This window comes from Metopolophium dirhodum, chromosome 7 (assembly GCF_019925205.1).
Source record: "Metopolophium dirhodum isolate CAU chromosome 7, ASM1992520v1, whole genome shotgun sequence".
NCBI lineage: Eukaryota > Metazoa > Arthropoda > Insecta > Hemiptera > Aphididae > Metopolophium > Metopolophium dirhodum.
In genome coordinates, this window is record NC_083566.1 from 25,701,867 (window position 1) to 25,728,258 (window position 26,392).

Sequence of the window (26,392 nt, forward strand, 5' to 3'; positions counted from 1 at the left end):
TGTATAGTGTATATTATCTTAATTTGTGGTCTAGACTCTAAGTGTCAAATATTGCTTAAGTATTATCGCATGAATGAAAGATGAAATAATAGATTTTATTGAAAAAAATATTAATAACAATAATACAACATGAAATGGCATAATAATGTTAATGTTATATATAAGTATTTAGTAGGTAGGTAGGTACACTAAACTACGCGACTGTAGTTTTGTATATTATTGAAATTTGAATTACAGAAATAAATTAATATTCTATTAAATTCAATATAAAGGGATAAAAAGTACTTCAAAAATATAAAGTACTGTTAACATAGGTTTAATAGGTTTGCCAACTTTGAACTGTTTATAGTTATAACTTATAAGATTCATACTAATATAGAATACATGATATAAAAACAATAGTAATGTCAAGTTCAACGTAAAAAAAGCACAAACGTTATATGCAATTTTTTATGTTACGTTTATTGTTTATGTTTAATCATTAATTATGATTAATGATATATCATTATGTTTCATGCTATTATAGATTTTTTTCGTTTTTTTTGTTTATTGGTTTCGTTTATTTTTTTTTTTTTTTCATTATTTTCCGTTATTGGTAAAACAAGTTAACGATACACGCTCTGGTGGCATAATCAACTCGCCGATTCGAGATGTATAGATATAATTTTATACTGGTTATTTTATTGTAATGATAATGCTCACACACCATTATAATAAATAAACTAAAGTCTTACAAAATAATAAATAACGGCCAGACTGTCGTTCGTAGAAATTGGTCATCCCCAATAAAACCATCGTCACCGACAAAATTTGTGTGCTTATTTTTATAGGCATTTTTGAATTTTGATATACATATAAACGAAAAATATTGATTATTTCAATAATGAATTTAGTTATTTTGTTGTAATATTCAAAAAATATTAATTAAACATAGGTAACGACAACTAAACAACAACAACAACAACGGTTATTTTACCTAACCATTAATAAACGGTCAAGTTGTTTCGTAATATTTGTTGCTTAGCGCTTTTGAAAACAAACTGCAGAGTTGTGTTTACAGTATAAGCACTTAAACACGTTAGAAAGTTAAAAGTTCGCTAACAGCTCATATAAGTTGTTTTTGGCTGTCGTGGGTATTGCATATTTTATTGTTGTTGAAAAAAGTGCTTAAAATAAAAAATAAAAATATAAAAATGCAAAAACATGTTATTAAGTTAGTATTTATTATTATTTTTGACAGTAATAAATAAAAATACAATTACTGATAAACTGTGAAACTAATCATATTTTAAAAAATCCTATGCAAAAGTAAACACTAGGTTAGGTTATACCTACGTTAATTATAAATATATTTTACACTTGGTATTAATTAGACTATAACCAGGGTTTACGAAATAAAAGATATAGGTACCACATAGTTTTACATATGTATTAACAAAAAAACATTTGAATTAAAAAATGAAATGGATTTTATCACAAATATCAGCCGATAATTTCAAGTATGGCAACGTGGGTATTTTATAAAAGTCATATTGTTTTTCCAACATACTGGTTGAGATAACTATGCGATAATGATTATGAAAATAAATTAAAACTTTCAGAGTACTTGTTATTTGTGCCGGTTCTCAAATATTTTCGATTTATATTTCTACATTCCAACGAAGACGACTCGCGACGGCGGCGACGGAAACCGCAGAGCACACGTCGGGCGGGTGACGAACGACTATGATACTTGTTATAATATTGTGGCTAGGAACGCGGACGTCAGCAGCGCCGGATCCACGAAAACGACGAAACGTTTCAGGATTCGGCGGTGCGCGACTTCACGGCGAGGCCTTTGGATGCGGCTGCAAACACTGCGCCGACGGGACGCTGGGCTAGGATGAAAACCGCGGAGAGTTTCCAGGACACCGGTGCTGTCCGCCTAGATCCTCTCCCTTTTTCGACCAGTGGCCTGATGATCCCGCCGGCCGAGTCGCCGCCGGTTCCACAGTACAAGGTTGTATCCCTGTTTTCACAATTTTTTATTTTTTTTTTTCAAGTTCTCATAACTGTTTTTGTGTAGTTCCCGCGAAACTGATAGTAGCATAAAACAATCAAAGAAGGTCTATACAATAAAATGCAGTTGCTACATGGACAATAAAGATGTGAATAGGACATAATAGTCTTATCAGCGGTCTTCGAGGGGAACAATTGAGGCCAAATAAAGCATACCTATATCATAGACAATAAAGATATGGATAGGCCGCGGCTATGTTAAATATATTTGAGGCCGCGTTCCCAGAGGGGAAGGCAATTGAGGCTCCTTTATCCATAGCCGTGTAGACACTCGATATAGGTATACTTTATTTGGCCTCAATTGTTCCCCTCAAAGACCGCCGATAAGACCATTATGTCCTATCCACGGACTAAGATATAATGGACTGGAAACGACATAGTCGGCGGGGGTCTGGGAACGGCCACGAAAAGGTGTCACTTAGCTGATAATAATACTGTTCTTGAAGTTTTCAGCGCTACCAATGGTTTTATTTGGCTACACAATTTGTATCTTAGTCCGTGTTAAATGCAGAGGGCGCTGTGAAATTGTGAACTCCAGGAACACAGGCGACCCCCCGCACTTTGCCTCTTGTACATACATTCGTGGACGTGATAAGCTGCTCGTTTCTAGTCAATTATATCTTAGTCCGTGGTCCTATCCATATCTTTATTATCTATGACCTATATCGAGTATCGACTATCAATCACGGTTATAGATAAAGGAGCCTCAATTGCCTTCCCCTCCGGGAACGCGGCCTCAAATATATTTAACATAGCCGTGGCCTATCCATATCTTTATTATCTATGAGTTACTACCGTCTTCGCAGAAACTACACAAAAAACAGTTATGACAACTTGAAAAAAAAAATTGTAAAAACAGAGGTACGACCTTCTTCGCTGCGGCGGGTGATTTATTCTGCCACATTAAGCACCTTTTTTTTTTGTTAAAATTATTATTTCTGTTTTTTGCCACATTGAGCAATTTTCCTTAGTATTAGTTATTTACTTTTCGGCATAAATGTTTCATAATTGTAAAGCACTCGTTAATTATATATCAAATATATCTATATCTATACTATTATATAAAGAGGAGTTGTTAGTTATCGTTGTTGAGGGTAATCTCTGGAACTACTAAACCGATTTCGAAAATTCTTTCACCAATATAATATAAAAGTTACGAACAAATTTAATTAAAAACAACATCGAATTAGACTGTTGGTGGCAAAATAATTTTCGGTGTTTTTCGAAAAATTTGGAAAAAAGTCACAAGTCCGAAAATATTACCTCTATAGAAAATTCGCTCGGCACGAATTCCGATCTCGACCTACCTACAAGGTCGACGTCCAGTCTGACGTCCAAATTAGACTGTTGGTGGCAAAATAATTTTCGCTAGAGTTTTTTTTTGTATACTTGCATATAATATAGATAATTATTAATAACCAGTACTAAAAGTACTGCGTACATTATTGTACACAACATAAAATACATATAATATTATAATTATTTTTAATTTAAAAAAAAACGTATTAAACGTAAAATTTTAATTCATACGCGACCCTAAATCATTAGTTGGCGACCCCCATGTTGAGAAACACTGGTCGGGTCGGGGCGTCGTAATCGCGATTCGCAGGAGCGGTACATTATTATTTCACGGACGGTTGTTCAGGACGTTTCGCCTCAATGCCTCAATGCCAGAGTAAACTGTCGCCCATGTATTTCTTATGTACTAGCATAGTAGCATGCGGTGCACAAGACGCGACTTATATTATACTAATTAAAGTTCCCGTTTGCTTAAAAATATCAACCAATAAATAAAGCAAAGAAATTATTATACACCATAGCTGGATTTGTATTTTTAACCCAATTACTTTTTAAAATACATATGAAATAATAATTTCATTGCGATTATAAATAGATTTTTTGTAAATGTTTCGCGTTTTTTACGTTGTAACTTATAAGTGACCTGGAGTACTTTTCGTACGATGGTTTTATCTCCTGTATAGTCATATACACGTATTAGTATAACATTTTAAATAGTTTTGATTAATATAATATATATTATATACTGTATATATTGTACAGAACTATGATGAGAATTTCCCATCATAAATATTCGAACAAGATTTTGGGAAAATAATTGATACAATAAATTAAAGAAAAAATATAAATTAATAATCCTGAAAAATACATCGTTTTAGTATAAATTTAAATACACACCCATGTTTAAACAATTTTATTTTGATTTATCACATAGCACACTTAATTTTTTAAAAAAATGTTAATTTACTTACATGATCTATACAAATAATGTATAATGATAGCGTCAAGTGATATTTACAGATTGATTCAACATAAAAAAAACTTTAATTGGAGAAGCCACCCATTGACAATACACTCTAACACGTAACAAAACATAAAATAATTATGCTTACATGTTTTCAAACTAAAAATAAAAATCTTCAGTCAATAAAAATGTTAATAGTTATTAATATTATTAACATAACATTGACCTAATTTAATGGTCTTCGTGCGTTTAAACAGTGTGTCGTATACCAAAATCTACATTCCTGTACAGATGGATCGTATCTGGTTCCTTGTGGACAAACAAATGTTTCTTTGAACCCATTGTAATGACATAAGTGAAAAGCCTGAAAAATATAAAATATAAGTGGATATGTATATTTATATATATATTGCACCAACTGGAATGGGTGAAAAATAAAATAGTTAAAACATTGAACATACATTATAGGTACTATAATTACGTATGTAGATAAACAGTTAAAAATTATACACAACGCAACACCGTAAGACGTGTAAGTTGCAAGTTACAATTACATATTAAGAATTTTATTTTACATTTCTACGATTAAGTGTGGAGTTTCTATATATAATCGAATTAAACATTTTCATTTAAGAATTTAGTATAATATTATGCATATTGCATATGCATATATTATACGCAACGACACGAGTTCTTAAGAAAAACTGATGAATAATAATAATGATATTATTTTTATTTTATATATCACATTTCCATAGATTTGATTATAAAAAATGGTACTGTCTCTTCTCTCTGCATTATCTACGTGCATTATCTGCATGAAGCAACGAGCTTGAATATTTCAAATTTTTTTTAGATTCTAAGCGAAGCGATGAATGTATTGATTTTAAAATTATGTGTGTTTTTTTTTTTTTTTGTGTCTGTCATCATCTTTTAGGACAGTAAAAATACTTAGATTTTCTTCAACAGTAACTTTTCTGATAGGAAAGTGAATCTAGTTGGTACTTTGGGGAGTCAAAAGTAAAAATTTCCATTAGTTTTTAAAAGCGACGTGAAAAACAAAAGAAAAATTAAGGTAAAACGGGAATTTTTACGCAAAATCTGTTTTTGAGAAAATCGATTTGGTTTTCGGCGCAACTCTAAAACAAATGACCGTAAGGGACATGAAATTTTGACTAAATGTTTGTATTAGCATTTTCTATACACCATAACATTTTCCAAATATTTTGACTTATTTTGAGCTGTTTACGGACATTTTCAGTTTCTGTTTTTTTATTTTTTTTTCTATAAATATCAATAAAATTTTATTTGTTGGTTAAAAAAACTTGAAAATTTAATAGAAGGCTACTAGGTTATTGTTTCAAAGGCGGATGAAAAAAAATTAAAAATCCATTGTTACAATTTTTTTTTATAAACATTTAAAGTTCAAATATTGACAAAATACGTAAAAATGACGAAAATTTGCAAATTATTTTGAGTTAGAATTTCATAAAAAATTTTCCTTTTTAAATCTAAGATTTGAGAATGTAATATAAGATTCTTCATAAGTTTGTCTACTTTTATCAAAAAAAAAAAATGTCTATAAGAAAGTCAAATAAAATTTTTATGAGCGTTTGAAATTCATATTTTTACAACATTTGATATTCACTTGATTTCTCATGTAACGATTTTCTTATTTTATTGTAATTAAAAAACAAATGACTGTAGATACTTGGAAATTTCACTGAATGTTTATATTAGCATTTTATATACACCATACAATTTTGAAAATATTTTGACTCTTTTTGAGCTGTTTACGGACATTTTCAGTTTTCAATTATTTTAGTTTTTTTTTCTATAAATAGCAATCAAATTTTATTTGTTGGGTAAAAAAGCGTGAAATTTTAATATAAGGCTCCTGATATATCATTCTAATAGCAGTTGAAAAATATTAAAAATACATGGTTACAATTTTTTTTTATAAGCATTTAAAGTTCGATTTTTGACAAAGTTTATCAAATTTAAAATGTAATAATTATTTTGTAGTTAAAAATTTATAAAATACCTATTAAAATTTTATAGCTAAAGATTGAAAAATTAAAACAAGGTTCAATATAAATAGGTTATATAAAAATTACTTTATTTACAATAATATCATCAAATATACTTGGTAATATCATAGGCTGACTGACCGTTTTCGCTCAGAACCGTTTTTCTTATACAATGATATTATATCATTGAATTCAAGTTTAATACAATCCATTATACATTGACCCACTTATAACCTACTGTACATCAGAGCGACATCCACTTACCCGCTTTTTTAAATACATAGTTTTTAAACGAGATGAACCTTAATTAACATAATAATTTATTGACAAATTTTAAATTGGTATTTTTTCAAACGGTTTTTGAATATTCACTGTTCTATTATAGCCGTTGATCATTCATACTTTTTCTGGCCCCCCACCATGTTTGGTCCTTATAATATTAATTTATCATGATGGACCAGATTCAAAGGTATTCGATCAGGTGGGGTGGAGAGTGAGGACTGGTAAGAAACAATATTCCTATATATCACCACCCCGAACACGAAAACAACGCAACTGAAGTCGTGTTGACTGCTGATAAAGGAGCATATTATACAGCACTCCCAGCACGGGTTACTCGGGTTACCACTGGGTCAAATAGGTCGTTAAAACGCGTCTAGAGGGCACGATTTCTCTGCCGACATACACCTATGAACTTGCTGTCGATTTCTCTCGTACGTACAAGAAAAGTTATATTTTTCATTAAGTTCGTCATTGAGTAGACGATGGGTAGGACGTGGTGAACTCATTCGTGCTTACTGTCAAATGGCTATTGAATAGCGACTGATATGAGTGAGAAGTGTTATTTTCTAATGTTTTGTACTAATTGCAGTGTTTAGTGTTAAACAAAAAAAGGTCGTGATCGAAGCACGATATCATGCGCAAAACATGCGACAGTTCAAAGCTAATGTTGAATTCATTATACAAATCATGTCACACTCGCAACTCGTTCGTATTTATTATAATGATGAAAAATAGGAATGTATTTTATTTTAATTCATTTATTTTTAACCTTTATCTCAAAGGAAAACCATTACGCGCACACCCATTTTAATAACGCTCATGAGTTTTAAATTGCAGACAAAACCATGCGTTAATAAAATATACATATCATACCTATAGGTACATTGATATAAAATATTTATCTGATGCACAATAATATTCCATGTATGTGAATACTGAATAGAATAATATATACAGTTTTATAATAATAAAATCATAGTTTTTGTACAATTAAACTATAGATACACCACCGCGCATTAACGAAAACAGTAGACAGTAAAATAATAATTTCTAAGCTAAATAGAGCACAACAGGGCCGATGGCGTTGCTTAGATTACATTCTGGCAGAGAGCAGACAGTAATAAAATAAAATATAAATTTAACCTTTTTAAACTAATGTATATTTTTCCAAGGATATGAATGCCGGTTGGACCGAATTTCCCTATCACAAGACCAAAGTATTTATCCACCAGACCGGCTCATAATATACAGTCGTTTTACGGTAAAAATGTCAAACATTTGTTAATTTACAGCAAATTAATTGTTTCATTAAATTTTGAAGTATCCTTGGATTCCCAACTGCTACAATAGGTACACTAATACACTATACATACATGTATTGGATTTTAGCATTGCCGGATTCGAGTAGAGTTGTTAATTTATTAATAACAGCGTACCACACTATCAAAAATTCTCTTGGCTGCAATTTAATTTATTCATGTCCAAACTGGGTATTTTGTTTTGTGTTTGAGGATTGCAAACGCTTTTCCACATATTATATAGTTCCACACACGTCCGCCGGTGCAATAGGTACGTACTACACAACCGTGGAATAGGAAATAGGAACTCCCGCTAAAAGCGCGTATAGTAGAAATATTTTGCGTGGAGTAAAAATGTCTACTGTGCTGTAAGGTATTACTAGACTGGCTAACTCATATTGTCAAAAGTCATGGTCACAGTAATTTTTTTATTTGAACAATATATCGCGTGGCTGACGACAGTTTAAAACTTATCCGACGAACAGAATGACTGTGAAAAATGTTTCGAAATGGTCTATAGTATGCACTATTAATAACTGCCGTATATCAGCTGTGAATCGGAGATCAGAAAATAATAAATTATATGATCGAATGGATTGTTGCAGATCTTCATTGATAATGGTCAATATTACCAATTACCTATTACATTATTATAGTATTTAGTATTTTTGAAAACTATCAATCAATTATGGATTACAATATTTTTGTGTGAAAGTTCAGCTTAAATAAAAATTATTAGCTATAACATAATATTAGAATACGACTTCATTCAGAATGATTCACAACTTGATTTCGGATTTTTTCTTAAACGTAATAAGGTTTAAGTTTATAAATTTGTTAAATTTTTAACTTGAATACCTAACACTAAAAATAACTGTGCAAATAACATTAAATATCATGTTTTAAGCCATATTTTAGCGAGGTCTGAACGTGGAAATAAATAGAAATGCTTTAGTATTTGATGGTGCACGAGTAAACCACTTCAATATATCTATTTTTATAAATAAATGTTTTTCATATAGTTTTCATTATCAATATATTGTATTAAATGTAAAGGTCTTACAATGGTGTATATTTTTTTTGCATGTGTTTTTCTATCATAATTTTTAGAGAAGTAAAGTTTCTTTGAATTTAAAATTTGAGCGTGGTTTCTGTGTAGAAAATTTGATCAAGTGGGTATTTTGAGGGGTCAACAGTAAAAAATTCACATTACTTTTGAAAATACCAGGACACAGAAAAGGTCAAAAGTTTGATGGTTGAATACAAGGTTCCACCTAAGTTGTTCTTATAGAAATATTGAAAATATCAAAAATACATGTCAACATTTTTGTTAAGCGTTTTTAGTTAAAATGTTGACGAAATTGAATATTTAAACTCAAAATAACGATCTTTTCTCTGAATATATTAGTTATTTTGTGGTCATTCAAAAAATATTAATTGGTAGGTTCTATAACTTTTTACTATAACATAATATATTATTATTTTCTAAGAACATTTTCTATTGAAAATCAAAATATTTAGACTTATTTATGCTTTTTATGTTCGAACCTATTTAAACCGTTATATTTTACGTCAGTATTGAATCACAAGTTGATATAACAATAATACATGATAAAATATAATAAAAGTATTACGCGATGGTTTTGGAAAAAATACGTAACCATTATAATCTACTGTATTGTAGATTACAATAATAGATAAATAATATATAAGTACCTATTACTATTTTATAGTAATAATTTATGTCCTTTAAATCCTACCTTGTTTCGCACGAAATTGTTTTTTGTGTGCAATTAATCGATTATCGAATTAAAATTGAACACACTCATTAGAGTTACCTATTCAATGAAGATGTTCCTACACTCGAAACCTACTATACAGCAGAGTGATTTCTTTGGTTTTGTTTTTTTCCTCGTAAATTTTAAAGCATAAAAATTGAAGGGAAAAAACGCATTCATGATATTCCATATTTTGTTACCACAAATTATAATAATCTATAATAGTCAGTAGGTATTTTCAAAAACATTTGAAAATAAGAGAAATATTTTACCTGACACTGAGTTTCTGGATCTGGATATATTCTCCCAGGCCTACCACACGCAGAACTCGTCAGAGGTATGGTGTTGTAATTTTGTTGGAAATTCATGATTTTATTGGCGTTATTGAACGTATCGACGAATGGCCTGTGGGCATCCAGCGAATTCCAACCCTAGGATAGATTAAAATGTAATTAACTAATTGTAAGGTATGTAATATTAAAAATATTTTATATTCAGAAGGTAATAGTATATAGGTATATCTAGTTTCTATATTATTCTATAGTACTATTATAAGTATTATAGGTTAGGTAGTAATAGGTACCTATACAATCGTAATATTATTAAAATAGATAATCTTAGTTATAGGTACCTACTTACACATTAAAATTGTCAAAATCTATTCAAACTTGTTAGTATACTCATGATGTTGCAGTTTTATTTTGAGAAATTATACGGTTCAAGATATAAGATGGGTAATTCAGACTGGTCTAGTTTTCGTTTTTTAAATAATTTTAATCATATTTTGTTTTACTTCAGACCTTTGCCTGTTTATTATATTAAGTTATAACAAATGAACGAATACATATTTTGTATCATACATAACATGTAAATCATATTATTGTATTATAATAAGTGTAGAGTTTTATTTTTTTAAATTATTTAACATTTCTGAAATTAATTTTCTTTTGTAGAAAATTGTAATAATGCATTATATATTATATAGTATATATAATAAAATACAATACCTACTTATGTAGGTACACAATATAGATAATAATATATTAAGTTATCTTATCGTATTCAATAGTATTATATGACATTTTAAGTCGCAATGTGTTGTAGTTCGATCATAAATTTGATTTTCCAATCAAAATTCTACAGCACTATAGTTGTATCCTAGATATACATAGCTGTGGTGTGCGCTGTACATATTGTGTAGTTGATGGGCTTTCGACGTTAATTGTCGAGTTGAAAACCACCTATCAACCACCGCCGCTTAATCCATATTATGTTGGCATGGGTTCTTCTAATTTATATTATATTTGTTCATATTATATTATTATAAAAGCCTACCTTCCTTGACATTTAAAGTTAAGAGAACACCACCCTGAATCTGTTGTCTCCATCATACAAACGTACAACATAACGAAATTTGTGTTCAGAGGATCCTATTATTGTGTGGAGGGAGTATACCACATAATTTCTAAGCAAGTTATGAGTATATAGATATGTGTTAAATATTATAATTTAAAATTTCTCATTAAAATATCCTCGAGAAGAAATTAATGATCTTTGATCCACACATAATGTTCTTACCTATTTCAGTAGAAATATCGATAGATCGTCGACCCCATGTGGTTTATACTTAAGTGAATAATTTAACTTTGAAGTATCAAAGTTATAACAAATTTGTCGTTTTTACTAAATTCAATCGACGGCGGATTAATACAATCAATTAATACAAAATCTTAACCTAGCCGTTCCAAAGTCCGATGAATAAAAAAAACCAAACATTCGTATGTGTAGATAAAGAAGAAAAATAAAAAAGGTGGGTAAGTCGTAAGTAGATGTCACTCTTCTGTACAGTAGGTTACAAGTGGGTCAATGTATAATGGATTGTATTAAACTTGAATTTAATGATATAATATCATTGTATAATAAAAACAATTCTGAGCGGAGACGGTTTGTCAGTCTGGATATTTTTATATTATTATTATTATAGTCTGTAAATTAAATTGATATTATAATATTATAATTTTTTTTTCGTTTCAATGGTGATACACAGCTCGAAATTAAAATCCCATTTTTAGTGGTTTTTTGTAATTTATTGGTGGTTTTCCCCGTGGCATTAAATAACTATAGAGAAAATCGAAAAATAACCTTTTTAAAGTACCATCTTTGTCAAATTTTCTAAAATATAAGATACTAAATATTGAAATCGAAGCACTCCTTTTGGTAGAAATTTTGTATACAGGATAAAAAAAAAAACCATTGTACCATTGTAAAAACAACTAGCTTCCTAGCTTGCTCCACCCAGAATCTAAAATTAAAAACTCATAATGTCCACAAACAGCTCAAAAAGAGTCAAAATATTTTCAAAATGTTATGGTGCATAGAAAATGAAAATATAAACATTCAATGAATTTTTCATATATTTACAGTTATTCGTTTTTGAATTACCAGAAAATATCAAAATCGCTACATGAGAAATCGGGTGAATATCTAATCTTGTAAAATATGAACTTCAAATGCTCATAAAAATTTAATTTGATTTTTTTTGATAAAGGTAGACAAACTTATGAGAAATCTTGTATTACATTTTCAAATCTTTGATTTAAAAAGAAAAATTTGTGTAAATTTTTAACTCAAAATAATTTTTTGTGATTTATCTGAATTTTGTCAAAATTTGAACTTTAAATGCTTATAAAAATAAATGTCTCTAAACAGTAAAATAAATCAAAATATTTTGAAAATTTTATCGTGTATAGAAAATGGGAATATAAAAAACCAGTGAAAATGTCATGTATATACGTTAATTTGTTCTAGAGTTACACCAAAAACCAAAATCGATTATATATACATTATGCATATGCCATGGCTGAAAATTATTCTAAATATTTTGAACATTCAATTGTGTATGGAAATAATACATTTGTATTTTTGATATATTGATTATTGAGATTTCTGTATGAATAACTTACGAGGAACCTTGTACTAAATTCTATGCTACTACCTTTGCTACTAAAATTGGAAATATTATACTTTTTTGGTAAAAAAAAATTTAAAATTTTCATAATTTTGATATATTTTGCTAAAATTTTAGCTTCAAACGTTTATAAAAAAAATACCCACGTGAACTCGATAAATTTAATTTGCTGTAGTCTGTAAGAACAACTATCTTGGGTCTTGTATTACATTTCAAGGTTTTTTTCACACCATAAAAATTATTATCAACACCGTAAATTGGGGTGACATTGATAATGACGGGTAACTTTGATATACCTCTTTCATTAAATTGTATACTGTGGCTACACTCCATGGAAATTAATAATTTTCATTGCATATATTGTTAATAAAGAAATATAGCCATATAATTATAACGGCATGTTCCGATTTCTTATCAATTATTAGAACTGTGAGTTGTGTATTATCACATTGTTATTTTGGATGAAAAATAACGACATTTAATAATTAGCTGCGCATAGTAAATATATAAGTGATTTAATAATAACTTAATAAGTAAGTTGTATAGCACTATATGATTCAAAAATGTCAAATGCCTAAATAGCTTAAAAATGTCATGTTTTTCGATTTGCTCGGTATCTGAAATGAATACAATAATGACGGCTAATCAAATAGAGTAAAAATGTACTCTAATTTTGTCAAATTATTTTGATTTCTTGTTCGCATTCTTAACAAAAACATTTTTGTCTTCAAAAATGCGATAACCCGATGAACAGTGAAATGTATAATCATTATAAATGATACATTTTATAAGGCATTGCATTTTCTGAAATAAATTAGTTTGTCTCGAGTGGAGCATAATATAGAACTGTGTCAAATTTGATACAGCTGTTCGTAACATCCTGTAATTATTTATAAAAATATGACAAAACGTTTTGTATAGAAACAAGAAATAAATACAGAATGTCATAATATTTAGTGACTGCTTAAAAAGCAGAGCAATGGAATTCCCATATTCATTTCCTGCTCAACCAGATAAACGGGACACCTGGTGATCCATCAGTTGCATGGTTCAAGGTTCAACCAGATATTTTCTTTATGAGTACTTATCAATTTGAAAGTTGTAAATTGTATTTTCGAATTATTTATAGTATGTTAACTACTTATAGTTGAAGTCAGTATATTGCCTTGTTTAAATTAATAAAAAAAAAGTGCGAAATCTTAATAAATTGATTTCAAATTACATTCTAGGATTTGAATATCAAAGGCACAAATTAATTTTCACTCTGGAGGTGGGAAATGTAAAAGGACTGCGATCTACCTACACTCACCATTGGTAATAGTGGCGTAAGTGGGATTTTGTATTGGGGTTTGGGGGAGCTGATAATTTATAACATAGAGGCCTAACTAGAATCTCTGATAAATTTGGTATGTTGATTGCTGATGCCATACAATTTTAGACTTTTGCAGAAACCATCTACAAATCACAACATAGTTATGTCTAACTGATTAATACTTTCACTGTCCACAGTACAGAAAATGTTCTTGAATTTCGTGGAGGGCACATTAACACGCCACTGATTGGGTTCCTATTTTTTTTTCATGGATATCAAGTCCAAACCAATTATAACTGCACGTAATACGCTATATGTTTATTGTAAATAATACATTTACGGATTTAATAAAAAAAAAGTACCGTTTTTTATATAACTTAGGTACCTGCCTAAATTATAGATTTAATAATTTTCTATATAAGTATAACATAAATACCTAAAGTATATAATATTAATTATTATTGAACTTTTTGTTTTGGTCGAAAATAAACTCGGCAGAAAAGGAAAGGGTACGATTTTGGACGAAAAGAAAAGAGTAGGTTTTTAGTCGCCCGTTCATGTACTTGAAATTTTCATCAAATGTTTATTTTATCATTTTATATTCTCTATAACATCATTTTGAGTTATTTATAGACATTTTCAAATTTCAATTTATTTAGTTTTTTATTCTATACATTTCAATAACATTATACTCATTGGGTAAAAACTAAAAATGCTTGAACATTTAATACAAAGTTCCACATAAACAGTTATAATAGTAGTTGATAAATATTAAAGGTCGAAATCGAAAGGCATAGTTTTTTTTTAATACCTAAGTATTTAAAGATCAAATTTTGACAAAATTTATCAAATTCTCGAAAATGTTCAAAATATTTTGTAATTGAAAAATTTTTTTAAAATTTTTATTGTTAAGGATTGAAAATTTAAAACAAAGATTCCCATAAATATTTCATACTGTAACAGAAATATCCAAAAAATATATAAACACAGTTATTTTTTACAGACGTTTTAATTTTAAATTTGGATGAAATTACATATTAAAACCAAGAATAATGATTTTAGTTATTTTGTTGTAATTTGAAAAAGAAATTTTGTGGATATTTGAAACTTTTAAAATGTGTTATTTTTTTTTTTTTCTACAACCTACCTACTACTAATAGTAGTAAAACAGTAGTAAGTTATAAAAAAAAATTACTTTAATCACAATAATATTATAAAATTTACCTACTTAGTACTTACTTAATATTATAGGCTTATATAGACCGTCTTTATTCAGAATCGTTTTTCGTATACAATGATTTAATATCATTGAATTCAAATGTAACACCATACATAACAGTGACTCACTTGTAACCTACTGTACAACGGAATGACACCTATTTTTTGTTTTGTTTTTCCTAATTATTTCGAAATTAACTCGACATTTTTAATTTTGATCCTTATTTCCCAACCAGAAAAGATATTGAAGTTAAAACCAAATAATTGTTTCAAAACTGAAACTAAATATTATAATTTAAATCCTATACATATTAATATCCTACGCTCTGTAGACTATAATATTTAAATATTTCTCTTTCCCTCGATGGGGGGGAGTTGTATAGTTTTAATCTAACAACTAGATAGGGCTACACAATACACGTGGACAATTTAAGGATATTTATGTTCCAGTAGTATTTGTTATTCAGTTACTTTCTTAAATGTAAAATGTATATTATCGTATGTAAGACTTAAAAATATTATGAAAGTGGTATAAAAATGTTCAAATTATGAAGTAATTATATTGATCACATAAAAGTCATTACAATAAAATATACAAATAGAAAATATAGTTTGTGATATATTTTATGCTAAAATATTACAATTTTAGGTGATATATGACAAACATGTAAGACACAAATTAATTAGATAATGTTTCATTATTTATTTATTTTTTCAATCAATCCTTAGTATAAATACATCATTATTAATATTTTTACAATAATAATGGTTATAATGATAGAATCGATTATTTCATAAATTAATTGAATATTATTTTGAATGATGGTAAACAATTATTTATTAAATTATATAATAGCAAAAATTGCATAAAAAAAATACACGAATCAATAGTACATTACTTAACGATTTTTTTAACAATCTATTTAATACTATATATTTTACATATTACAACAAAAATTTAAAAAATATATTAACTCTATGAAGCAAAATCAAACGTTTTAACATAATGCAAGACAAATAATATAGAGCTAAGGCATTTAGAATAATCTAGTTGGATAGAAATAAATTAAAATGTGATTTATAGTTATACAAATATTAAATATTAAATTAGTATGAGAAGTGCGAGTATAAGCAAAGACCACGTGAAATCATATTATACTTTGTGAATATCCAAGGGTTTCTACCGAATTTGTTTTTTTCAATAAAAATGTAATAATTGCAGTTTGCTTTTACAAGAAATATACTGTTTATTAAATGTCAAGTGTATTGGTTTTATTTTGAGAAAACATAACATAGAGTTCTGTAGAAAATTGTTGTATACTTGTATATATGAGTTAAACTAAACCACATACTCGCAAATATGCAAGGCTATAATCCATAATGGGTATGTAATATGCATGGTTGATTACGGCCATTATTGTTAACAGATTATGGATAAATCAAACGTTGTGGTGGCCATCTGAATAATTGTGTATTTATATTTGCATGTAGAAAATTTCCAAAACTTAAGAGACATGGTTATAGCAATATTATACAACTACAACATATGTGATGTGGTATGAGAAATAATGTTCAGACTGAAATCAAATATAAATAGGTGCTATATATTTAAGTCCCTTTTTTAAGTTTTCAAGAGTGCCCATGCGGCCATGCGTAAATATACCAATAAAAATTGTAGACTCGATAATAGATATATATATATATATATATATATATATGATGTAGGTGATTCCAAATCAATTAGTCATGCAAGTCTGTTTCTTGGAACACTTTTTCAGTTTTTTTTTATTTTCAAAGACTGTTAACTATGACATTATAGTTTTTAGAAAACAATTGCAATTTCTCCTTCAGTGAACGGAGAAAATTTAGTAGATTTAGGGGTATATTATAAGTATTTATTAATTTAATATGTATTTTACTTTGTATTATAATTACCATTTTTTAAATGCATAGACAATTAATCAATACTTATAAGAATCCATAGGTATCTAACTAAAGTGCTAATGTGCTGCATACCTAACTCATATTATAGGTAGTTGAATAGTGAGTATATCATGTGTAGTAGTATATTTTAGTACTTTTTAGTTTTTATAACATTTTTTCAATACAATAATGTTCATTACGTAGTATTGATATGCGAATATTTTAGAATTATTATTATAGATAGTACAATAAATTGTAGCCTGTAGGTATCCACTGCCCACTAATTATACTCAGGGAATGGACCGTTTTGATGAAACACAATTCTATCTTGAATTTAGTATCTTGTAATAATATCTATAGTAATATCTTGAATATTTATTTTTTAGAACTATTTTAAAATTATTTTTTAATATATTTTATTTACAAAAAATAGATAAATATTTTATTTAGATAGAAATCATCGTATCAATAATATCATTGAATTGTATTAAGGTCTTTTGAACTGTACCTATGAGTGAACAATTATTATGGTTGATAGGTACGTGATTAAGTAATATATTAAATAATTTTAAAAAAATGTAATTAATTTCCGTTAGAAAAATTTGATAACTTGCACGTTTTTTTTTCTCAACCATTAGTTTCGTTACAGTACAAATACATTTTATTCAATTGGTTTATGGTACGTTCGTATATTATATTATATTTTTCTACTAAACGCGAGATAACTCTGAGAACGATTGAATTGATTTGATATTAGTTTATTATAGAGGGTGATACCGTTTTCGACCAAAAACATACCCTCCCTTTTCGGCCGATTCACTTTTCGTCTTTTCGACCAAATTTGAAAAAGGTCGATTTTCCTTTCGACCAAAATCGTAACCTTTCCTTTTCAGCCCAAACAAAAAGTTCAACAATAATTAATATTATATACTTTAGGTCTTTATGTTATATTTGTATTATTATATTATTTACTTATGGAAAATTATTTAATATATATTATACCTAATTTGAAAAAAAAAATATATAAATGAATTCTATTAATTCTCATAATATAAAATTGTTGTCAATGATTAATATTGTGTTATCATATAATGTTGTCAATTGCCTTTAATTAATATAATAATAATTTGTATAATAAATAAAATAATAAAATAATATACAATGTTAATTGTAAAATTATCGCAAATATAATTTTGAAAATTATTAAAAGTATAAGTTGCATAAAATTTGTAAAATATATAAATAAAATATAATCATAATTATTATATTTAGGTATAATTATTAACAAATTCTAACTTAAACTTTTAATAATTTTCAAAATTATATTTAAATCTAATACTATTATATTTAATAATAATTGTCATTAATTTCATAACCTATCAAACGATTGAGAACGTTATACCTTTTTGGCTGAACGATTGAGAGCACTTAAAAATAACAAAGAACTTACCACTGACCCCCTAAAAAAACCAAAAAAAGAATACAATTGAGAACGAATTTACGTGCAACGTTGCCATATCATTTATATATATATTATCAATTATGGCTATTGAAAGATACATTCCCGTATGCATAAAATAAATATTCTTGAAAAATGTCATCAATTAATAATTTTTAAAACAGTTAAAATATTCATACTAAGGATAATAATCCTTAAATATGGTTTTACAAAAATATAAACTATATGTAATATTAGATGTAGGTAGTATTCGTTATGCTCCAATAATTTTTACAAATTATTTATATTGATAGATCATTAGTAATTACTAATTACTAACATTTTTAGATCATCTAAGACCCCAAATCTACTCAACCTATTGGCTATTGCCATAGGGCATAGACATATTGTTCTTAGTACCTTGACTCTAAGTCTCTAACTATCGTATAGCTATTTTCAATACTATTTCTGCTTGAGTTTCAGTTAGAATTTTAATAACAATTAACATAATATACTGCTAATTTAATATCAACAAATTATCGTGCTCAAATTATCATTTGATTAAATTTGGCAACGTTGGAAAAAAAAATAAAATATCGAGCGTTTTCAATCGTGTTACCCAAAAATTTCGTTCTCAATCGTATTAAACCGATTTCATATTGCCTAATATAATTATTATTATTTATTTATATATTTTTTTATACATTTTAGGCATAATAAATATTTTATAATTTTCTATATAAGTATAACATAAAGATTTAAAGTATATAATGTCAATTATTATCGAACTTTTGGTTTTGGCCGAAAAGTGAATCAGCTGAAAAGGGAAGAATACGCTTTCGGTCGAAAACAGCGATGCCCATTGTAGATACCGTCGGTTTTGGTCGAAAAGTGAATCGGCCGAAAAGGGAAAGGTACGTTTTTGGTTTGAAAACGGCGATGCCCATTGTAGATACCCTAGGTCTTGTTACATAAAGAAATGCCGAGGAGTTCTCGGAACTGCAATGGTGGAAAGATGGGAATAAAATATATTTGGGATGGATTGTTATTTTTTCGGCTACCCATTCAATTTTCCGGTGTAGGACTTTGCGGGTGATTGATAAATGATTAATACTGGTTAACTGTAGTTGTTGTATTGTCATTGTGTTGTTTTTCTCATTCCCCCCACCCCAACACTGCAATAGCATTTATTATTTTTATATATAAATATATGTATTATATCAACTATTTTATTTTTAAATGTCCACAGGAAAAAGAAAACTATACCACGGCAACGACTTACGATACGTATTGGCACACATAGCACTTGAAAAACAAATCGAACGGTATAGGCTTATAATTTATAAACCGTTAGCCACACTCTTTTGGAAAATGACAGGCTATGTATTGCGTTTGTTATTGTTTTCTATTACACAGACGGTTTATAAACGACACATCAAAGACTGCAGGTTATGAGTTTGTCACGCTTGTGCCGATTGTTGATTGAAGTGAAAATATTTGTTGATCCATTTTATTAACAAAAGTACAACTATTTACAAACCTATACAGTGCCTATTTACTATTTAGTACTCCACAGTCCGATTTGACACTTGATATAGGAAATATTGAGTATTGAGTCATTCATCAAATAATAATTATAACATTTTATTTTTTTATATTTACGTGTGTGTATTACATAATAGAACATGTTAACTTAATTATTTGTTATTATTTTGTAGAACATTTTAATCAATAGTTAGCCGCAGGGGCGTCCCTAGACAGTTTTAAAGGGGGGGAGGCGAATCTATTTTTTAAATCAATAATTACCCTATGCGTATTTTTCAATAATTTGGGCGACCTTAAGTCAATTTTACTGACTATTTATTTTTCTAATGTGACTACATTACTAATAAGTTTAAGTAACAAAGTATTGTTTCATAAATTCACCTTTAATGTTTAATTTTTAGTGCTGTTAATATAATTAAGTACAATTACTTATTATTTTTATCTAAACAGTAATGGTTATTCATAGATAATAATTATTATCTTCGTGGTGATTAGTTTTTTTTACTTAGGTATAACGGTAAATTAAAATGTTGACCATTTTTATTTTGTTGATAATGAGAGTAATTTTATACATTAAAAAATAAAAATTGTTATGGCGGGGGCGAACGTATTTAATGTATTGTATTATTACTAGCAAAGTACACACGATGAATATATTAGATATTTAGATGTAAGTACTGTAAATGATCTGGATTAAACTTGATAAAATATAATTTTTATTTAGTTCATAACTTAGAGTTAAAGTAAAACTAAAATGTTCGTTGTTCAGTATTTATATTTTAGACAATTTTAATTGTTGACAATAGATTAGGTAGTATTAAAATATAAAAGTATCCGTGATGAATTGTTAATTTAAATAAACTGGAAATGAGAAACTCGTTAAAATGCGATTGTGTAATATCACAAAACGATGGTTTAATAATGCTAATGGTAATCATGGCAAATGTAATGCATCCATCCGTACAATGTGTCGAGCGTGCATGGAAAGAAACACGAAGATAGCGAAAAATATATAGTATAATATATACATATTTTTGTTAATCTAGATGGGTATATTGTTCATAGAAAATTATATAGTACAAACAATTCATATATAGGTATAGTAGGTAAACAATACGTTTCGCATAAGTCACCATTTTTGAATGAATTAATAATTATACTTTCTATAAATAATATTATTTTAATTATAAAATATAAAATAATGAGCTAAAATCGTATACAATTTATCGAGGGCTTCAAACTAAAACAAATAAATGGAAAAATTATAGTTTAATTTATTTTAAAAATATCATAAGTTAATATTATTCAAAACATTTTTAGTACATTTTATAGTTTTGATAGAAGTTCAGAAAAAAATGTATTTAATCATTTGAAATGTTTTCAACTTAATATTATTTATTTACATAATGTATTTATACAACCTTTAAAATATTAAATTATGATGGCGACGTGTATTTTATAAATATTTATAAACCCGTTTGAGTGTGCAGAGTGTAAAATAAATGAAAAAGGTATAAATTTGCAAATAGTTTAAGAGTATAACTTAAAGATTATAATTTATAATATTAACTGTTAATTGGAGTAAGAGAACTATTGGAAAGGAAATATCGTAAAAATTAAGGCTTTATTAAAAATGTATGGGATAAGGAGAGGTATGTCGGTGGAAGGCGGAAGTAATAATTAAAAAAAAAACCATACAGGATAATTGAACATTATTTTACAGATGGTTTACCTTTGGTATAGTGTTGAAGGGAATTCCTAGTTGTCCCCTCAAGTTGGCGATTGACAATCCGCTTTCGAATACCTGCCGGACTGGTATTTGAAACGTTTCTGATACCGGCCTAAACTTCGGTAGCTGGTAATTTTGCATATATGTGGGTATTGAGATCTTATACGTTGTTTCCACTTCATTATTACCATCGTACTTTCCTTCCGAAGGAATATACCTAATTTCAAGACATAAAACTTGACTTGAAACGCTACACCTGATTATGGTTCAGGATTGTCCTGAATTCATAAAAAAATTGCTATTTTAGTAGATGCCTACAATATTAGGTATTTATTATTTATACAATTAAAAAATTCTTCTATGTACAATGTACACAGGGTTTATAAATAAAAATTATAAATTATTTGGTGTTGAGGAAAGTTAAATGTCTTCTAATACTGAATGAAAAACGTTATAAGACTTAGTGTTTAAAAGACATTAGGCAACTGTTTTAAAAATTATATGTTTTTAATACACAAAATAGATAGGTAGGTATTTAATTTTAATAATAATTATATTCACCCAAACAAATAAATAAATATTTATAATAGCTCGTATGGAAATTACAATTTAAAATGGTACGAAACGGCTTTCAGAAACTCTTGTCTTGTATCAGGGTGTCGAAAAACCACTAGAATATAATAGACAATAGTGCTACACAGACCAAATTTTAATTGGAAATAAAGGATTGGTCGACGGTCGTATTAAGCTCTTAATATTTCTAAAACACATTCTATAAAGCTTAAATATTAATACATCATTTTGATGAATTATATGTTTTTTGGAAAATATGTCATGTATTTAGTAGACATTCAGATGCTAGAATAGATATTGATGTACATGGGTATCCTGGTAGGTACTTTATGTTTTTTAAGAATAATATTATGTAATGTGTTGGTACTGTTGTACTTTATGTTCTATTGTTTACCTGCCGTCTGGCGTGTGGATCATTTTGAGTATTGAGTTGGATAGTTCTGGATCGTTCCGTGGACTTTGATGAAACGATTCTTTTGGTCGGGCTTCAAACAGTATACCATCGGGCACGGATATCCCTTCTTTGTTCAACATATTTAGTGCCAAGCGGTCTGCTTGGAACGCAGACTCAGGTATTTTACCACCAAAGTATGGCAACAAATTTTCATGGAACAGCTGACGCTTTTGCTGTGGAAAAAACCACTCAGATTTAAAATAAAGATGTTGGATGTAATTTACTATAAATATAATTATATCTTAACTCTAAAAGAAGTATGTGTAAGTACTAATGAATAAATTCTATGCCATTTATGTCATGCTACCAACAATTAAGGGTATTTAGAACAGGCGTGTAAACAAAAAACAAAATTCGGTGAGGGGGTCATAGCCTATATATATATAAACATAAATTACATAACTATAAGTTTTCGTTACAGGCATGCGTTACAGGTATGTATATAAAGTACATATTTACTCAAAATTAGTTGAATTTATAAATTGACTATGTTCCAACCACAAATCAATTATTTGAATACATTTTGAGTAAATTTGACTGAAATTTTAAAAATTGTGTAATTGTTTCATTGGAAGTTAATTTTGTATTAATATCGTCCTTACAACTAATAATAAGTAGTATATAAGTCACAAGTTATTTGTGTATTTCTCAAAAGATATAGGTAGCCCAGAGGAAATGCTACCCATATGATCATGCGAGTTCTACGATAACAAAAAAAAATCAGGTGGATGTTACACCCGAATGTGTTGTAAGTTGTAACCGTCAAGTTACAAACATACAGAATTATAGTAAAATATTTACGCTCAGCAGGACCAATTTTCTACTACAACGACAAGCTAGTAAAGTCGTTTCATGAACTACTATATAGCGTATATATTATTTGTTACTTATTGTATACTTATAGTATTGAGCAAACGGTTCACCACCATGTGACACTAGCGATACCAAAATAAGAAAAAAAGGACCAAATTTGTCGTGTTGGCTTTATTTATAGTCAAACTTATGTGTATATGTGTCTAAATATATGTGTGCTGTGTACAATGTACATACACATAATATTATGTTCTTATCTTTGATATTTTTAATTAAAATAAATTCGTTGTTTCTGAATGCAAATATGTTATGTATAATTATGTACGTTTACATAAGACGAAGACAAAACATGCGAGTTCATATTAAGTCTATTAATGATTATAGAAAAATTATACGTTTTAGATAAGTATATGGATATTCAACAATCAGTTTTTCATAGCATAGTTAGGTATAGTAAGTAAAGTTTTTTCAAACTTGCTTAGTATTCTGATATATGATAGCTTAGATAATCGTTAGGTACGTACCTAATTTTATTCGCACAGATACGATGATCTTTTGTCGACCAAGTTCTAAATTGTTTTGTTATTACATCATTAAATTTATAATATGTACTATTGTACTCTTACCTATTCTAAGACTAAACGTATCTTAAGAGGAAAAAGTATAGACAAATAACGAATAATTGGGAGTGAATTATAAAAAATATATCGAATGAAGGAAAAATGAAGAAAAACAAACGGGTAAAAAATTCTAAATTGAACATCAAAATGTATTGTATTGTGATTCTCACGTGAACCGTAGACATGTTATAGCGTTATACATGTATACTACCTATATATTATATTGTACATTACTACATTAGTACTTCATTATTATAATTGGGAACTAATGAACAATTGAACGTGAGTGAGTTTTATTGTATTTTTTACTACAAACAAATAAAACAAAATCACCACTCAGCGTCTCTGCTATCGCTCATCTTTATAAGTCTAATTATATATTTTTAAATTTTAAAAAGTTACCTGTATTATTTGTTTACACTAATTATACAAATGTATACAAATTTGAAGTTATATTTGTATTCATTATGAATTATAATAAATGTATTTCAATATTTATACTTACATAGATAATTATAGGTACTACTGAAGAAAAATATGCATTATATTGGCGATCTGATGATATTAAAAATAAATAAATAAATCAGAATCTAAAAAATAATTCAAAAAACTATTGCACGCGATAAAAAAATATTATCAACACTGGTAGGTACGTAATAATATGTAATATTAAAACGGCAATATATATTATCTACTCAATAGAAATTGAATAATATTCTACTATTGTATTATGAAGTTACGTTCGTCTTTATCATGTAATCGCACTACATGTTATTGTGATTATATATTTTTAAAAATGTTACAGTGAAATTAGTTGTGATGAAAAGTAACGGCGGGACCAACAACCGTCATCCTGACGAGACGCCATATTTTCTTAAATGCTTTAACTCATTTTCCTTATGTAATTTTATACCATTTTCACACTGAATCCCAGATTTGGTTTTTAAACAATAACAAGGTAAGAAAAAACTGTTGACACATAATATAAGATAAATATTAATAGTATAACTAGGTATTAAGTAATACCTACCTGACTGTTACAATATTATGATAACTTAAGAAGAAATTAATGTTTTTTTAAATGTATTTTTTATTATAATAATAAATGATCATACTTTATTAAATGCAAATTATAATTTCAAATATATATTAATAAACAAATTTAATAACTGTTTTATTCTATTATATATTAAATTTGTGTAATGTTTATTTTTGGAAACTAGAAAACAAACTTATCAGGTTCTCGTAATAGGTAGGTATACTTAGGTACTCATTACTCAATAAAGTAATTAATTTAATAATCGGTCTTTTTGAGTCTTATTAAACAAAAAAAAACTTTGGAAATAATATAATATGAACCAATATATTGACCAGGTAATCGTTTAATAAATAAATTAAATTTCTATCAAAACTAGTAATGACGATTAGAAATATTATTCATTGATAAACTAAATAAAATAAGCTCAAATAAAGATTTATACGGGTGTAATATTTTTATGGGTTAAATATCACGTATTTACGTATGTCTCACATTTGAGTGCATTTTTCGTTTTTCAACGAACAGTTAAATAACGACAATATTTGCATACATGACCTTACTTTTTTTGACGTATATGCGACGTTGGTGAGTAATAACGTGGCCAAAGCTACGCGGAACGCCGTAAGCGACCTGTCTGCAGGTGGCATGGTCGATCAGGACAAGTTGTACGATGACCGACGCGTAGATGACTGTGTGATATTATGTTCGACGTTTTATCCGTGTGTATAAGTTATCTGTTATAGTTATTACGAATGAAACAAAAAATCCCAATTAAAGTAAAAGCGCAATTGTGTGCACGCGCATTGAGTTGTTATGTTGCGAATTAAAACGTGTATAACTGTGAAAAAAATAATTTATGTATAACGGTCGTTGGACATCGTATACGGTTTCACGAGACACTATCTTGTACGTCTCGTTTTCTTCCGTGCTAAACCGACCGCATGCTGAGACGTGTACGAGACAATTGATGGTCACTCGACCAGCCGACGCAAATTTATATCGCCAACGTTCCACAACGAACGGTGGAGCGGATGACGTCGCGGCGGTGTGA

General features: G+C 28.1%; 1 protein-coding gene across 1 annotated transcript; it reads right to left on the reverse strand.

The window, feature by feature from the left end:
- Positions 1 to 4,247: 4,247 nt before the first annotated feature.
- On the reverse strand, positions 4,248 to 26,289 carry LOC132948790 (uncharacterized). Its single transcript, XM_061019435.1, has 5 exons — positions 25,902 to 26,289; positions 22,810 to 23,042; positions 21,846 to 22,059; positions 9,982 to 10,140; positions 4,248 to 4,685 (listed from the first exon to the last, which is right to left on the reverse strand). The coding sequence occupies exons 1-5, from the start codon at positions 25,986 to 25,988 to the stop codon at positions 4,548 to 4,550; spliced, it is 831 nt and encodes a 276-aa protein (XP_060875418.1). The 5' UTR covers positions 25,989 to 26,289; the 3' UTR covers positions 4,248 to 4,547.
- Between the last annotated feature and the right edge of the window lie 103 nt (positions 26,290 to 26,392).